This window comes from Phoenix dactylifera, chromosome 13 (genome assembly GCF_051530095.1).
Source record: "Phoenix dactylifera cultivar Ajwa chromosome 13, Ajwa_hap1_PhDact_Kaust_v1.1, whole genome shotgun sequence".
Classification (NCBI taxonomy): Eukaryota; Viridiplantae; Streptophyta; class Magnoliopsida; order Arecales; family Arecaceae; genus Phoenix; species Phoenix dactylifera.
The window spans coordinates 982,682-1,000,817 of NC_143202.1; the positions used below are offsets into that span (position 1 = coordinate 982,682).

The window sequence follows — 18,136 nt, forward strand, 5'->3', positions numbered from 1 at the left end:
GAAGAACAAGAAGAGGGAGGGGGTATGGAATAAGAGGAGGTGTGGGTTTGGGTTATAGGGGTGTTTTCTCTATATAATGGATTCCCTGGGAAAGGGAGGGAGGCAGATGTAACGAAGCCCCACCCAAATCCCACCACATGGAAAGCAAGATCCGACCAGATTTCCTCCATATCTTCCCTAAAATTCTCCTCAATTGACCCTTTAAAACTTTGAATTGGGCGTTCTTTCCTAAATGTCTTTTTTAGCGGCGCTTTTAAGCGTCGCTAAAAAAAATCGACCTTTTACAATGCTTCTCAAGAGTATCGGAAAAAACTTTTCCCACTTCGGTATCGCCGACGCTTTGGTAACGCTTCTGTTTGCGTCGGCGGTACTTTAGCCGACGCTACAAAGCGTCGCTAAAGGTCCAAAAAAGCGCCGGGATAGGTCCTTTTTCCGGTAGTGAGTGCAATGGAGAACAGCCTTTACAGCAATTAAGTTTGATAAAGTAATTCAAGGAAGATTGACATTTAGAGATGACTTGTCTCTCGACATATTATTTAGCAAGACAACCTCTGTTGGTTGCTGAACTATAGGATGTCTCTTGCCAAATGCCAAGGGAGGTCTTGAAGGCAAGGAAGGGTTTCCTGGGTTCAGTCCTCGACAAAGATGAATGCTTCTGTAGTTTTGAGTTTTGCTTTCATCTGAAACTAGTCGAGAATATAACAAATTTATAACAAATATGCAGTAAAACCCCTCATATATTTCGTATGAATCTTTCTTTCCTAAGAAATATAAAAAATTTATATATCAGATGTGCCTCCTCTAAGACTCTCTCCCAAAATGCGGAATTGACTGATCCTATCATTTCATGATTCGATGTCCTCGGTGTTGTTAAGGTCACTATTTTATCCCTTCTGCTCTTCTTTTGTTTCACTACAGGAAAAATCGGTTTTACCGACTCTTTTTTGCCGATGCTTTTTACAAGCGTCGGCAATTTTCGGTCTAGCGTCAAAAGAGTCGGTGTAGTCTCTGACCTAAGATGACGCTAAAAAGCATCGTCGGAAGCCAACACATCAGGCTAAATCCCAACCCTCTTCTGACCACCCCCGTCGGAAGCCACCCTCACACACCAGTCTCTCTCTCTTTACCCTCGAGCCTCATCTCTCTCATCCGTCCTCCCTCCTCTCTTCGGGTTTCCATTTTCCCGGCCACCGCCCTCCTCTCTCTATTTAACTAGTAGTATTACCCACATCTCTCGCCCATTCCTCGTCTTCTCTCTCTCTCTAACCCATCAAAGGTGCCTTCTCATCATCATCGCCCCCCCTCCCTAACCTCCTCCGGATTCAAGAAGCAGAACGGCTCCGGCGATGATGTCTTCGCCCGCCTCTTCACCGCCTCCTTGGATCCCGACTCCGCCCCTCTCTCCCCCGAACTGCGGATCCTCAAGTCCCGCCTCGTCGCCGGCGAGACCCTCCACGGCCTCTTCCTCCTGCGCTCCTCCCCGACCCTCGCCGAGATCGCCGGCCTCGCCGGCTACGACTACGTGGTCGTCAATATGGAGCACGGCTCTGGCGGCATCACCGAGGCCCTCCCCTGCCTCTGCGCCCTCGCCGCCGCTCGCACCCCAGCCATCCTCCGCCTTCTGCAGCTCTCCGCCGCCAGTCAGGGGAAGGCCCGACGTCCGTAAGGGCTTCGAGGGTGGACAGTTGCCCCTATACCGTCGAATCCCCAAGCTCCGTGGAATTGCAGGAGGTATCATTTTCCGTGGAATTGAAGCAAATTTATCTCCTCAAGAATGTCCTTACGATCAATTTAAGATGCCAAGGTATTCATAAGGACTTTGTAGTTTGGGCTCCCAATACGTATGAAGGATAATTATTTGTGTATGTGTGTGGTGATAATATTTTTGGAATCATGTTGGTTTCTATGATTGAAAACTAGTATTCTCTAACATCTACCAATATTTTGTTAGTCATCTCTAACTATAATCTTACGAATATTAACACCCATTTTTATTGTCAGAGATGGTTGATGAATGTGTTTTAATATAGGTATTCTATGATTGCAATGCATCCCACTGTATCTGTATGGATCGTATTCTGTTTTAATATAGGTATGCACTATGTTAGCCGGGCCCAACTAGTTTGGGATAATGTTTAGTTATGTACCATGTATACACTATATAGGCTTGTAGCATAGATTAATATGCAGCATGGACATGAGATTTATCCTGATCTTCTTTATCTTTACTGTAAAACACTAAGAATAGTCTCAAAGAGGGAACCTCAGTAGTAGAAGTCTTCACGTGGGATACTGCACCTGCTTCTTGATATCCTTTGGAAACTTGTCCCTCCATCTTCTTATCATTTTTTTTATAAAAGACCTGCTTCCCCACATTTGAACCTGAATCTGCTCCCACACCTGCACTTTTGGTAAGTAAAGAGGGAATTGAATCCTAACATTTTAACCTCTCTCCCTTGGCTTCACTACTCATAGGAGTGGTCAAGAGTATTCCTAGGAACTTAACGCAAGATTTGTTACTTTCAGTATGGAGATTTGTGTTCGTTTAATGCTTCCTGAAGAGATCTCGCTTGTTACTTGCCCTTCAGATTTTGCATATGATAAGTTTACAAGGTCAATTTTCTAAACCAATTGGCTATCTTGGTTTCTGAATAAAACACTTGAAAATACTAATGAGATTTCATGAACAGGCCTTCTAGTGTTCCTGAAGGAGCTTATGTTCAGTGGGAAATTGAGCTACTTGGCTTTGAAATGCCTAAGGTAATGAAGCTTCTTAAGTGCTCCAAACATCTGGAACTCTTATGTATTGTGGTCCTTCCCTCTGTTTTGCTAAAAAAAAAGGGGGATTCTTGTGAATTTTGAATTGATTGTTTTAAATTGCTTAGAACCTCTAATATGTGCCATTTTATTGTAGGTGTATACCATCCATTTATTTGGAGATCATTACCAAAACATCTGAAGGACTCCAAGTAAATGTTTTGCTTGTCTCAGTAACTGTGGTTGATGTAATAAAATACTATGTAAATTCTAGACAATGATGCCTAAATATGTTTTCCAATCAAGCTATAGATAGTTTTTGTGTAGGGCAATTTATTTTATTCAATATGAACTCATTTTCTTATAAATTTCCTGCAAACCGGTTAAAGAGTTTTTTAGAGCTTGCTCGAATGAATGATTGGTCACATATAAATGTTACTTTTATCGGCTCATTCATTGGAAATCTGATTTAGACCATGCCAGTACAAACTACAATGATGGAAATGTGAGTGTGTTGCTAATATAATTCGGAGAAAATTATGATTGATGAATTGGACATGACCAATTGTATTTTAGTTTGCTGGCTGGCACCTCTGTCTTGATCTGGTGTTGAGGCTCGAGAAGTAAATTATCCCATCATTTATTTATTTATAATTGCATTACATTTATTATCACTGTTTTTACTTCCAGATTTGAGAGAAGATGGTGTTTGTATGGTAAAAAAGATTATGCAGCAAGTGCCAGGTGGTATGGTGGATTCTTGATTAGATTTGTAGAAGAGCTTGCAGTTTTGGATGGAATAACATTTACCTGAAAATTAGGCATGTTTGGTGGAAGAGAATGGTAAGCATATTTAGAAAACAATTACATGCTGCATCTAGGAAAACAATCCAGCATTCAGCAATTGCTCTTCCTAATTTTTGCTTGTTTGGTTAAAGAACAAATCTCACAAGTTAATAAGCACAGAAATGGTGCAAACGTAGAGCTCCAATATTCTGATCAGTTCTCTGCACCAACGAATCTTGGTGGCTCAGCGCACTGTTCATCGGTGCTTCCACAGGATACGATTTTCCTAAGATACAACGGAAACAATCTTTCGACGTTGAACTAACAGAAAATTCACAGGCAGGATCGGTGACACGTTGAGATTTCTAAGGAAGAATCTCAAGATGCTAATTAAGAAGTCAACCGGTCTCGGTTTGGTAATACAGCAATGCCGGCTTCCACCAGAACAGAGTCATACACTGTAAATAAAAGTTATGGCATGCCTACGCCGATGCTTTAAAGCATCGGTAAACTTACGCCTACGCCGACGCTAAGAAAAGCGTCGGCCAAAATACAATTTCCGACGCTTTAAAGCGTCGGCGAAAATCCAAAACTGGGCATCCTTTGGGCTTTCCCGACACTTTAAAGCGTCGGCAAATGTCGTTTTTGTCGACGCTTTTGTTAGCATCGGGAAAGCACTGTTTTTGCCGACGCTTTCTCTTAGCGTCGGCAAAAACTGGACCCACGCCGGGAGACCAAAAAAACCGCCGGGAGATATCCTTTCTTTTGTAGTGTTTATGAGTTCTTGTGTTTGTTTTTTTTTATCTATATTAGGTTTTGGTCTTATTTAATTAAATGGCAATGTGCATGGAGAATCTGCATGTGCAGGATGTTGTTGATCCAGTCAAAGATGAAATGTCTTCCCCAAATTGCATGATGCTGATCTGGATAAGCTCCCACATGTCTATGCTGAACTACATCGAGAGTACTCTCTGAGATCTTCAGACAATCTTGCTTTTCCACGGTATATGCTGTCCAAAAGGAGAAGGACCTAAATGATTATTCATTCGATGAAATTAGAAGCGAAAATTATTGTAGATAGGGATTCTATAAAAATATTTTTCGAGGACCGTTTCTCAAGAACTATTGCTAAAGGTCCTATTACTACTATTTGAATCTGAAACCTACATGCTAATGCTTATGATTTCGATAGTCATATCAGTAATTTGGAGAAGATTTTTTGAAATATATTTGTGCTTATTTTGATCAGCTCTTCATTACCCTTTTTTTTTTTTTTCTGGCTGAGTGACAAATACTTTCATGGCGTCTGTTTTTTGAATTATGAAGCATGGCCAAGTGATCCTATTTATATTGAATCTAGTGTTAGGTGGTTTGGTCAATAACAGAATAATAATAATAATGTGGGTAGAGATATTTGAGGAATACAAATAATTTCTATTTTTTTTAAATTTGCAAGCATGTGGAATAAAAAGGCACAATGAATCGATGATTCTGATGTCAGAAGCATATGCGGGAAGCATCTAAGAAGTTACGTGTCATAATAAGATGCGGGCATGGCGATACGTGCCTTGCTTGATTCTTGTCCATCGGCTATACCTATCTTGGTATCGAGCTCTATACCAATGCCACTCCATCATTGTGTCAGTGCGAGGGCCGGACGTTGTCAATATGCCCTCGGTATGGTACACCGTTACCAAATTGGTATAGTACGGTACACTTTGTACTATCCTATTTGGTATTGGTCTCAATTGTTAGGTCAGCTCATCATTTTCATGCTGTTTTATCTCAATTGGTCTCCTTTTTCAGGTTTCATAGTTCGATGGGTTGTTTCAGCTTAATTCTTCAATAGGAGTAAATTTGCTGGTTTTGAAGCACCCTAATATTTTTTTTGGTTAGTAAGCACCCCACTTATTGCGGCGACCATAGGCAAATGATAGCCTCTTATTCTATGGTTTTTTTTTATTTGTTAATAAATTAGTTAACTACGGTTTAATATCCCCACGGTTTTAAAGAACTTATGCCACCTTTTCTATGTCTACAATTGCCCAAGGTTGTCCTAGTTGTCTTTTTCTTGATGTAAAAGGTTTCATGATTGTCAAAGGATCATTGCATGCATGGATGTGGGTTATTGATTTCCTGGTAGTCATGCTGCTCTGATATGCTGGAATGATTTGCCTTCTCGACAAGAATGTTGAGTTTATTGTGAGCCGCTATGCATCCTGAAATTCTAGCCCTTCAGCCATAACTAAGTTTTCTTAATGACTTGGAACTGATGGAAACCAACTGGCTCATCCATTCAACTAAATTCCAAATATCATTCTACTGTTTTAAGTTCTTTGTTTAATTTCTCCCTAACAAGTCTAATGAGCCTCTTCTAGCACAGGATTGACTAAGCTGTTAATATTGATGCTGGTCTTAGAACAAAGATCATCATTTAAGGTACAATTGGTATATTTCTATGGTTGCTGCAGAGTTTCAGGAAGTACATGACGTTCAAGAAAGATTACAATGAATTGCTTTTGCATCTTCTACGTGTTTTTGTGAAGGATGCATTGCATTTTGAAGAAATCGTATTACGAATGACCAGTCGTTGAACACATGTTGAGGTAAAGGTCGAGGAGTTGTAGAGCAAGGTTAAGAGGAATGAAACAACCACCCCTTCTATATTATTTGTCTCTTGCAAGCTGATTAAAAGGTTATAACTTCTATCTTCTATGTTGAGTTTTGTTCTGGACAGGCGCAGGAATATGAATTGTATGATTTGAAGCCATTCTTCTCTAGCACACATTTCAGAAGTAGCAACTTCATTCTTGATGAAGGATGTGGGGTGGTTAGACACCCTCTTGCGAGATGAAGCAATGCTGTTGTCTTTGTTTTTTCATCTTAAACAACAGCCAAAGTTCGCAAGAGGATCTAGATGTTTAGCTCTCTGAAGAGGTTGTTTAGACCGGCCAGCCTACTAAAACATCTTGTGAAAGATCACACCACATGCTACTTGTCTAATACCACTTCGGTTTGAGGTTAGATCGCATGTTTTTCTGGTAGAAAAACATAATGTTGATGTCATGGTTTTTGGTTCCAGGCAAGATTTTTAATTCTTGTAGAAGAATCTAAGTGCTATCAATAAGTTTCTGGATTATGATAATCCATGATAATTAATAAAAAATATTTTTTAAAAATTCAAATCATTCAACCTATTGCTCTCAATGCCGGAAACAATTTATTAAAATCTTAGTCAAATCTAAATAAAATCAACCATAAGTTTATTTGATAAAATAGCATTTTTTTTCTCTTTTTTTCTATTTTTTATCACTGTTATACGGCGGTTTCAAACTGCCTCTTTTTTTTTTTTTTTTTTAATAATTTCAAATGAGGTGGTCCCATTTGAGGAGACCAGCACTTGGTCGATGGCCACTTCAAGCTTAGCTGCTTCCTCTTGTCCTTTTTTCCCCCTCTTGTCCTTACTCATATTCTACTTCACTTATTGATGTCCGTAAAAGCTGGGCATTGTTATGGTCAAAAGAAACGGCACAAGGAATGCACCTTGCACGCAGTTCCTTGGGTGTTAAGCTATGGACTCGTGGATATGTCTGTTGCTAAGATTTTTGACCAAAGAAATTAAATTTTTCATTGCTTTCACGTAATTTAAAATGCACCATAATCAAATCTGCTGTCAGTAATCATAAATAAAGAATATTTTCAGATCCTGTCTCAGAAATTATATTTATTTCCATGGCATACAGGTTACAATATTGCAACACACTTTACTCATCACTGGGAGTTCAGGAGAATCAGTATCCATATAGATACATCAGATCGTACTCCGTAACTTGTGGGGATGAAACATGCATGCTTTCCATGTCTACAATTCCAGGGAAGGTGCACTTAAAACAGCTTTAAGGACTATGCCTTCCTCCAAAATAAATGCTGCATGGCCTTTTGTTATTTCATAATTACACAAATGGATACATGCCTTTTTTCTACAACTAATAAAACATAGCTCCAATCGAGTAATTAAAAGCTGAGAGATCCTAGAGATCAACCACTACGCCAGATGATGATACCTACAATTCCTTTCTTTGTTCCTCTCTGGGTCAGGCTCATCTCTAAAGCTCACTTGCAAAACCCAAAGGAGCTTTTCTTTCACCCTCATTGAATTAATCCTCCTACACACTCCTTTCCAACATCTCTTGATACCTCTTGAAGGACTCCAGCTTCTGCATCCTCATCTGCCTACGGAACCTCCTTATGAACACATCAGCCACATGGTCGATCTCGTCCTCGAGCCTGAATTCTGAGCCATCCTCCTTGGAGTTCCTAACCAGATCGATCACCGATCCAGTAGCGTCACCAAGTCCATCATCCTCATCCTCATCATCAAATAGTGAGTGCGTAAGGTCTGGATAATCATCATCATCATCATCATCATCATAGCCATCTTCGCAGCTGACTGCCTCAGTATACATGGTGCTTGGCGGATCCTCGTTTTTACCTGCATTATAAAGCACTATCGCCTTGCTGCGGTCCTCAGTGTTGGTGGGACTTCCTCCTTCTTTCTCTTGGCCCATCAGTGCATGGATCTTGTGGTTGATTGCACTCATCAGCAGCCTCCTGTGCCGAAGGAGTCCAAAAATGAGGAGCCGGCTCTTCATAGCACTAGCTTTGCTCTTCACGGCCATAGACTTGGCCTTCACCATGCTGACAATAGCAGAGAATACCTGCTTGAGGAAGGTGGAAGCCTTGCTCTTCATCTTTGCAGAACTGAGGTTAGAGAAGATGACAAAAGTTCAGATAAGTTGGAAGTGTCGAGGCTTGAAATGTCGATAGGAAGAGAGAGATGAAGAAAGTTGGCAGAGTTTCAGGTACCGAAGAGGCTATAAGGATAGTCCTGCTGAGTTGCTGAAATAGGAAGAGAGATTAGTGGTCTTGGCGTGCAAGGAGCAGGAGGGATGATAGGTTGATATACAGACTGCAAGAGGTGGTTGTTTCGGCATGGAGTTTGTCCTGTGGGGATCGATAGGTATTTATAGAGGCGGGGAGGAAGGTGGTGTGCAGCTTCTGCTCATGTGAATGGCGATTAGGCTTAAAGCGGCCGGAAAGCTCTCAAATGCTTGGAGTGGGAACCAAGCAAACGTGGTAAAGTTAAAAGGGCTAAAAGAAAGCAGGAATAGGACGGACGAAGCACAAGGACGACACGGGAAAGAAACCAAGCGGGTAAAGCAGTTCTGGTGCCCACTTGGCAACATTTGATGGGTTAGAGCCTGGCCTGGGAGGGGGTTGAAGTCTTCCCGGACTCATCTTCGAAGGGCTTGTTTGATTTGGTTGGTGGAACTTTTTTTTTTATTTACTTCAATATTTTTTTAAAAAAATTGATGCTTGAATATATGATGCTTAGAAAAATAATTTATATATACTTGGTTGATCATAAGAAAAAGGGCATATTGCGTAATCGTCCATGTTTGGTTGAGCATTTACTTTTCTAAAAAAATTATGTAAAATACTCTTGATAAAATGAAAAATCGTACTCCATTATATCTAAAAGCTTAAAAGTATTTTCTTAAAAAAATATTCTAATTTTTAGCCCATAAAACTTGAATTTTTTCAGATTCCACATAATTTTTTTTATAAAATGTAGAAATTTTATTTCCATAAGAGCTATTTTTTTATTTTTATTTTTTAAAAATTTTAATAAAATATGAGGCATTTCTCCTTTTTTTATTAACTATATTTTTTTTATTTTTTTCTTTTCGTAAACTATACGAATTCTAAAGTTTTGCTTTCGCTCGATTCCTCACGGGACCGCTGTGTTAGGCTCTCTCTTTTGAATTATTTGACTGCATGAGTGTTGGTCCCGGGTCATTCCTTTTGTGTTCAAAGACTGAAGTATCCACAGAAATTAACCCAAGTTCTAACCAAAAGTTGGGAGCACTAGATGCTTTTCAATGGAGGATCACAGTAGCCACTGCCAATCTCTTTAACCCTTATTTATTTAGTATTTGAATGGTTTCTACAAACAGGAGTTCTTTTACGAAACCGCCTCTTGTAAAGCAAGCTAAAAAAAAGGCTTTACGAGCTTTTTTGCTGTCACCCTCACATGCATGGCATATGCTTTGAACTCTTAGGCGTAAAGCAAGTTAGGAGGGAAGATTTTTTAAAAGAAAAAGGCTGTAAAGCTTATAGCCATCTAAATTTTATTCGTTGCTTAGCTCATGAACACGGTCGAATTATCAAACAGGGCTTTTAATTTTAAGGCTTCTGACAGTGCAAAACTTGTCCCTCGCTTGTCCCACGATTTTATTTATTTATTTGTTCTTTGAGTTTGAGATTTTATCTTATCCAAATGGAAGTTAATCTTAGCTGATCTTGGTAGTTGCAAGAATCTTTTCTGGGTTGCAGTGTTAAAGTGATTCCATTTAGCTTAACGTGATGACTCTAAGATGGTTTGGTTTGTGATCTTCCGATGCATTTAGTTCAGAGTTGGAATAGGGTATGAATACTAAGAGAAAGTAGAAATTGAATTTTGGGAGACTGCGGCATTCCCATTCTTTCTGTCTCTAAGTGGAAATAGGACTTCCCCAACCAAAGGGCAGAAATAAGAGTCATTCCCATCTCCAATCTAGAGTCTTTTAACTTTCTTCAACCAAAGGTTCTTGTAGCTTTTTTTTAAAGGCCAGCACCATTCTTATAACACCATAATAGTATGTGTAATATAAAAATTCTGTCTCTAAAAGACTGTAATACAAAGAAAGCATCTTGAGCTTTTACTCATTTAACTTCTTCTCAGTGTGTAATAAATTTGATCATCGAGCGATGGAATCTGTTTTTTCCTGCCGGGGATGGTGTATCTTGTTAAGATGGTTTTGCTGACACAGTAGCCATAGCTGTACCTTTGACAAAATTAGTTTAGTTGCCAATTTGGATCAATGGAAACAATTATTGAATCCACCAGTATTATATTTGTAGGGGGATCATGACTAAGAAAGGAGCTTGGTGCTCATTAGTGAGGCCCTTATCAAGTTCCCGGGTAAGATCATATAGTACTGCATCAGTATTGAAACTTCCACTACCAAAAGTCAAGCATCCGTGTGCAAGTGGCTCTGTGAGGTTCAAACCTAAACCCAACTTAATTTAAGTTCTAAAATTAAATTTGCTAGTGAACTAGCACCAAGAAACCTTGGTGAGAAAGAAAAAGCTGATTGAACTAGCACCAAGAAACCTTGCCAAGAACAGTTGGAAATGTCTAATTTATTAATCGGAACCAACCTGATGCATAATTGGTCTAATTTGATGAGGTTTTGATCACCATGTTTTGATCAAAATGTTAGCCCCCCGCATTAGTCCATCCCTGGGTTACTATTAGTCCCACATGAGGGCTTTGAAGGCATTTAGTTTTGATCCCAACTTGCTGAAATCAAACATTAGGATCTCCATCACTCCAATTTGTAGTGTGAAGCTACTTGTTTTGCCATGACTATTTCCACACAAATGCCAGCCTCCCATTTTCACCACAAAGAATTTGCATTCTAGCCGACCCGAGATCCTCTACACTATGCTATTGCACCGTAGAGTCCAATGCAGTGCTAAAAGACTGCCGTCAGAAGATGGATGGTCATCAAACATAGCCATCAAACAAAGTGTGCCGTGTATAATTTATAAGAATATTTCATTTGATGGTTGTCCATGTTCTAATGGTGGTTATCGAGCACTCTATTGGATTCTACAGTGTGAACCCCTTAATGCAGAGGATCTGTGCTCTTATTGGCCTTTTTTTCGGCACGCGTGGAACACGCTCCCATAAAAAAGTGTGATTTTTGCGTATGAAAGAACTTTATTTGATTCTTGCTCTTTTCCACCCACTCAAAATAAAAAAACACATTCTAAAGCCTGAAGTTTCTATAGGTCTAAGTCTAGACGTTATAGTTTGGGAACTCAAACGTGAGAAATAGGGTCCAAGGCTTTAGCTTGCTCTTTAAAAGGATAAAGTATGAGGAGGACAGGTTAGTAGTAGTGGAGCAATGGTTATTGGCATGGTGACTATGGATGTTGCAAAGCAGTTCCATAAAAGATTTCATGCTTGGAAAGAGAATTTAACCGGTGTACAGTTGCTCCAGTGATGGCATCTTTCTCTTTGGCTTTTGGAAAAGATTGCATGTTAGCGCTTGGGTTACACGTGATTTAAGTTCTTCATTGATCGATGTAATATAATATGATATGATACGATGTTTGCATGAAGAGATCTCCAAATGAGTGATAACTAAATAGGTGGCAATAGTTTGCTGTGACAAAGTAAATGAATAGAATCTTGTAACAAAATACATGAATAATTATTATCTGTTTTCTTATGTAATATTTGTGTGTGGATCCATCTCTTAAGACTTCATGAGCAAAGGATAAGACCTGTCAAAAAATGAGAAGAACACGAAGTCCAAATGGTGCAATCTCGCAGAGAAACGCTTTGCATGTGCGTGTAGATTTTAGAGCTATACTATGTGGGTCGAAAGAGGAGGATAAAGATGATTTTAGTGAATAGGACTGTGCTATTAGAAAAATTGAAAATATAAATAAATAAACCACATCGTCCTATTGAGTTGGGATGACATTTTTAAATAATACTTTTTTTTTTGGAGGTAAATAAACTAGTTGAGGGCCTGTTTGAATAATTGGTCTTTTTTTTTCTACCTATAGGATTCGAACCATTCATTCTTGGGTATATATGAATATAGGCCTATAGCTCAGCTTGTAATTTTATGATTTTGCTGATCGTACCAGCCCAATCTACAAATCTCATAAAATTTTCAACTCAATAATCCAAACAGCCTCAATTGGTTTTCTGTTTTTTTGTCCTTTTTTTATTTTATTGATAGAGGAGGAAAATAGCCTCCCACTCTCTTATTTCAATTCGGGTAGTTACAAGCTTCTTGAGATGATTAATAGGGCAATCCCTTTCTCTATGTACACGTTGCAGGTCAAAATTAAGGAAGGTGCCAACTGGTAGAGCCAAGTGCAAGCAAGCTAGGCCTAGCTCTTTGCTCATTTTTTTTAACTCACCAATACATTTAAATTCAAGCCTCGTTCAAGATGTCTACAAACAATCTCTCCAAGAGATCTGGTAAGAGCCTTAACTCCTCCTTGGAACCTTAAGGAAAATGTCCAAGTTTGTAATAGGAATTATTCATTCAAGAACTATAACTTTTGGTTCCACATAGCAGACCACTCCCAAAGTTTTTCAGGTTTTGGTGGCAAAGCTTCAAAGATCTTCAGATCCGTTATCTGCGGCTTTGATTCAGGTTTGAATCAAGCAGCAGTCAAATGTTCTTTACATAGTTTTTTTTAAGTATATTGTTCTGCAATAAGGCTAGCTTATCTTACAATGCCAAGCATTTAAACATTCAAACAAGAAGCTGTGGCCAGAATTAATGTCAGCAATAAAGTTATTATTCCACTAATCCGTCATGGAAATTTTCTTTTCATAATGGAATTTATTTCAAACTCTCTAGACTCTAGATAAGCTGAAATTTGATCCAGAGTTCTCACATGTGCTGGCTCCTAGAATAGTTAGCATCTTTAATTTTTTAAATCTTGTTTAAATACTAGTTAATTATATGATGATTAGGGATAGGTTAACAATTTAACCAGCCAAATAAGAGCTGAAAATGATGTGCATAACTTAATCAATTAACACACGAATAAACAACCTAATCTGCTTGGCTTTATTTCATAGGAAAGTGTGAAATAAAGTTAACCATCAGAGTTCTCTCTTCTCTCTCTATACTACTTCCTTTTTTTTTTCTTTGTACAACTTAATCCTACTAACCCTCTAAATGAGTAATTCTTATCCATAATTATGTCAGTAGGGAGTGGTTACTGATGGTTTAATCTACGTATCTCCCAGTTAACAATTCCGAGTCCACAAGCAGTCTTGGCGTTGGGTGACTGGAAACCAAGTATGAAAAATTAGCTAGCAAAGTTTTAGGTACATTATAGCTTGGAATATATTACAAAAAGTTGAAAATTTAGGAGTGGGAGACAATAAAAAATCAAGGAATTCAGACAAAACCAACCCCTTTTCTGTCGAAATATGTGGTCTGCGTCCGTTGCTTTTAGAAGCTACAGAAACGTTCAAGCTACCTTTATTAGCTGTCCTAGATTCCAAGCTCCGAGTCTAAGTTCAAACTTACAATGTATCATTAAATTTTCTCATCAAACACCCGCTCTCTTAAACAATTGCCTTCTCTGCTTTGCTGAAGCACGGGTAGCAGTTGCTAACATATGAATTGCGTGGAAAAAGAAAAAGAAAAAAGAAAAAAATGGTGCCATTGTCCCCCACCACGTCTCCAAAAATTATCCCCTTCCCAGAATCCTTCCTCTAATGATAACGAGATGCTTGGCCAGCCTCGAGGGGAAGGAGGTAGTTCGCAGACTGTAGGTTTAGGGCTAAGTGTAAATTTTGGGCGAGTCCTCGAGGTTAAAAAATTTATATTCTAGATTTAGTCTACCAGCTCAGCTATAGATCGGACCTATAATTACTACAGGAAAAGTTGGTTATTCCGACACTTACATATCGATGCTAGGCAGAAGCATCGGTAATTTTGGCTCTAGCGCCAAAATTTGCCAACGCTTTTAAATTGCATTGGTAGGAGGCCAAAATTTGCCAAAATTTGTCGACGATACTTATTAGCATCATCGGAGGCAAAAAAAAAAAAAAAAAAGAGAAAAGTGATTAGATGAGGCTTTAGAAAGCGTCATTGGAGACCAACTATACCCTCCGGTCCCTAACAATAAATCTTTATCGCCCACCCTCCTTCCGATCCCTAACCCCTCCAGTCGCTCCCCATCCTGATCCCTAACCCCTCCAGTACCCCTCTCTCTCCTCCTCCTCCTCCCTAATCCAAATCCAACAAATTCCTGGTCGACGTAGAGCCACCAGAGGCACGAGCGGAAGCTCTTGAGCTCGTCGCTGGCATGGGAGAGGCACCGCGTGTACGACGCCTTCCGGGGAAGCAGAGGTATTTCCCCTCTCTTCGATGCTCCTATGGCGAGGCCCCCTCCCCCGCCTCTTCCTCTTTTTCTTCCTCACCTCTGGACGATCAGGGACCGCAGCGGAAAGCCATCCTCAAGGCCATCTCCGGTGAGCCCCCCAACCTCGGGAAGAAAAGCTTCTTCTTCTTCTTCTTCTTCTTCCTTCTCCTTTTGGGCTTATAGTGAAGGCGAGAATGGCGAGGAACGACTGGATTAATAGCTATCTAGAGGCAATCCTGGACGTGGGGCTGGTGATCGACGCCTCCAAGTCGTCGTTGCTACTGAGGGAGAGGGGCAGCGGCGATATATTTTTTCCCCTTCTTTTCATCTGTTATTCTCGATTTTTGTTGGTTTTTTGGGTAGGCAGTGGCGATGAGGAATCCGTAGGAGAGGAATGCGAGGCTCGAGAACATGTGCTGGAGGATTTGGAATCTTGCCCGAAGAAGAAGCAGGTCTTTTATTTTTGTTTTCTTCTTAGATCAAAAATAATGTTGTTTTCTTCTTGGCTCCTAAGATGCCCTAAGCTTGGCATCCTGTTGTTTCTCTCTTATTTTTCTTTCTTAAATCTTTAGCTTCTTTTTTTTTTCTCTATTTTCTTTAATCTTTTTGGTTGTTGTCTCAATCCTCGAGCTCTTGTACAGATCTCCATTCTCCATTTTAATGAGAAGAAATTCACTGAATGAATTATAACGACGCTTCCAATCCTAAGATTAGGATTTTTAAATATATTTTTTTCAAAAAAAATAATTATAACGGCACTTATAAGCGGAAAAGGCCCGACGATTATATGGGTCGGCAAAGGCCCGAGCTATCCCGAAGCTTATATGCGTTGGAAAAGCTTCGGCTTTTACCCACACTTTTTTAAAGCGTCGGCAAAAAATATTTCCACCCTACGTCTACCAATGTTTTTGCGACGCTTTTGAAAGTATCGGTGCCAAAATTACCAATGCTTATAAGCGTCAGAAAAGGCTCTAAAAAGCGCCAAAAAAGATAAATTTTTTGTAGTGAATGATCCGTTATTTAGATAAGATCGGCCACCTTAAGGTAAGGAGAAAAGAAAAGTAATCCACTGGTTCAGCCGAGCATCCTGCCTCCGTTTCTTGACCCTAACCACGATCTCTGCCAAGCAAGCACCACTTGCATCCTGCATCCTCTACTAAGTGAGCATTGCTTGCATCCTACGTCCTTCATTGAGTGAGCACCACCAGCATCCTGATCCACCATCACAGTCATTCCGATAGGATTGATGAACATTTTGCTTTTGTGAAGAAGATTTATGAAGTGTGTTGTCCTTAAAGTTTTCTCCCATTTACTAGGCAGGACCGATACTTAGAAAAGATGGGCAACTGAGACCATTTTTTCCGCCTCTTTCTTTCATTTTTCTTCTTTTTCTAGGGATAAAGGTTGATCGGATAATATCCATTCAGATCCGTTTTCATATCTGAAACTATCCGAATATCGATAGATATTTGAGCATCTGACTATTATTCATATCTGTATCGATATACGTCAAAAAAAAGGATATGGATATGAATAGATAACTATCCGATCCATATCTGAATATCCGATTTTATTTGTAATCTTATTTCATTTTATATAGCACTCATGAACTTTTAAGAAAATAAATGATAATACTAACATACTATAAACTTGATTTATCATCCATTTAGTAATATGTTTAATTCTATAGTCAAAAAGTTTAATTATCCAATTTATATTCATACTTATATCCATACATTCAGTATTCGATTTATAACGGTATCCGTTTAAAATAAATATAGATATAAATTTTTGCATCCAACTAACATCTATATCTTTATCTGTATTCGTGAAACAAAATAAATATAGATATGAATATAGTAGCATCCAATCTCTATTTGATCCCATTAGAAAATATGGACATGAATATATTAATATCCAATCTCTATCCGATCCCATCACAGTTCTTTCTGCTTTATCTTTGTTTCGCCGAGATAGGGATCAGGAACCAAGAAAAAGAAACTAGCATTTAGAAGATACTGACAAGACAAGGTGTCGTAGTATTCTAGTACGAGGTATTTCCAGTTCCCTGGCCCTCTCTCTTCTTGTACTCCCAACCTAATTTTTGATACAATACTATTTGGCAATAAAGTTTCCTTTCATTTTGAAGAAATGGCAGCTGTTAGCTTGTTTAATATCCCTGCGAATGCAAGAAGCACAACCCTGAGTTCTTAGTACCAAGAATTAGGAGTTCAATTGCCAACGCTGATTAAGAAGCTTTTCAAGCTTTTTAGCGGCCATGGGCCATAGAGTTGGAGGAGAGCAAGTCAGTATTTTTAATTATTTCAATGAAATGCGAGATGCAGGGTACTTCCTCCAGTTATGAGCTCCTCGGTGGGGCTCCTCTCCTCGAACTTGGGTTTTGCTCGGCCGAGATCGCAGCTAGGGTTTAGCTTGGGACAGAGCGCTCGGTCGAATCAGTAGGCTTGTTTCCTTTTTCTCCTTACGCTGAAGTGGCCAGCCTTGTACATGCTGTGGGTCGTTATAGGCCTATGCTACACCCGAGCAGGTAGACCAGGTATAGGATATAAATTCTTCTTTTTTTGGTTAATATAAATTCTTCTTTAAGGCCAAGGTGAGAAGGTTGTTTCATATTTTTAAGAGTGGAGGAGAATCTTTTGGACTTCAGGTTCTTTGCTTCCCTAGATTTAAACAAAGCAAAGGAAGGGAAGGTGAAACTCACATGGTCGGTGGGACCTTTTAAGAGCTAGGAAGTGCTTTCTTCGATCCAAAGGTATCGCTTTGGCTCCCAAATTCTCCATTGGGCCTCAAAGGGACTATTATGAAAGCTTCATTTTATTTAAGTAATTTTCTCTAACAAATGGACATTCTCAGCCATGAAAGAATAGTAATATTTCAGTTGTTCTTTTTATATCTAACAATCAATTCGAACACTTTGCTTACGGCCAAATCATTCTCCATGTTTGTGTATACTCTGCACGAATCTCTCTTAACAATTCAATTTCCCAAGGATTAGTCCTAATTGCTAAAAATATATCTAACAATCAAACATCGTTTTCATTATGTAAAACATTCAAACATTGAACCGTTTTAGGAGAGTAAAACGGTCGCAAATGATAGACCGTTCTGATGCTGGAGTCCTCACATGGACCTGGGAGACTATCTATTTGGGCTTGATGCAATGTAGTCTATAGGTTTAATTGACGCCAAGATGCATGCGTGCATGCTCATAGATTCCAATACAAGCTTCAAACTATACATGACTGTTTCTTTTTTTTCCCACGGTACTTCCACTCGGCGGCAGTGGCAAGGCAGCTGACAATCAAGGAGGTGTTAGACTTGCCTAGCCCTCTCGCTAATATGAAATCATTGTCTATATTGCATGCATCATGTGGTTGTGCAGCCAGGTAATTATGGCCGTTGGTTTTTTGTGGACCAGAACATATTTTGTTACATCATCTTAAAAGTACTAAGAATCATGGGCTTCAAAGTACAAAGTTTGTTTTTCATTTTTATGTGCTGGTCTATATCAAAGTGAAGTGAGCCTTAAGTTTAACTGATTTTTTTTTTTTTC

General features: G+C 39.3%; 1 protein-coding gene and 1 long non-coding RNA gene across 2 annotated transcripts; one reads left to right on the forward strand and one right to left on the reverse strand.

The window, feature by feature from the left end:
- Positions 1–7,453: 7,453 nt before the first annotated feature.
- On the reverse strand, positions 7,454–8,620 carry LOC103720089 (uncharacterized). Its single transcript, XM_088710052.2, has one exon. The coding sequence runs from the start codon at positions 8,292–8,294 to the stop codon at positions 7,710–7,712; it is 585 nt and encodes a 194-aa protein (XP_088566178.1). The 5' UTR covers positions 8,295–8,620; the 3' UTR covers positions 7,454–7,709.
- A 5,659-nt stretch (positions 8,621–14,279) lies between these two features.
- Positions 14,280–15,266, forward strand: LOC108511745 (uncharacterized). The gene is made up of 2 exons (XR_001880137.5): positions 14,280–14,549; positions 14,635–15,266. It is a non-coding gene; the product is annotated as an uncharacterized LOC108511745 (long non-coding RNA).
- The last annotated feature ends 2,870 nt before the right edge of the window (positions 15,267–18,136 follow it).

Coding starts and splice junctions, on each gene's coding strand:
- LOC103720089 (XM_088710052.2), bottom strand. CDS start 8,294: ATGAAGAGCAAGGCTTCCACCTTCCTCAAGCAGGTATTCTCTGCTATT.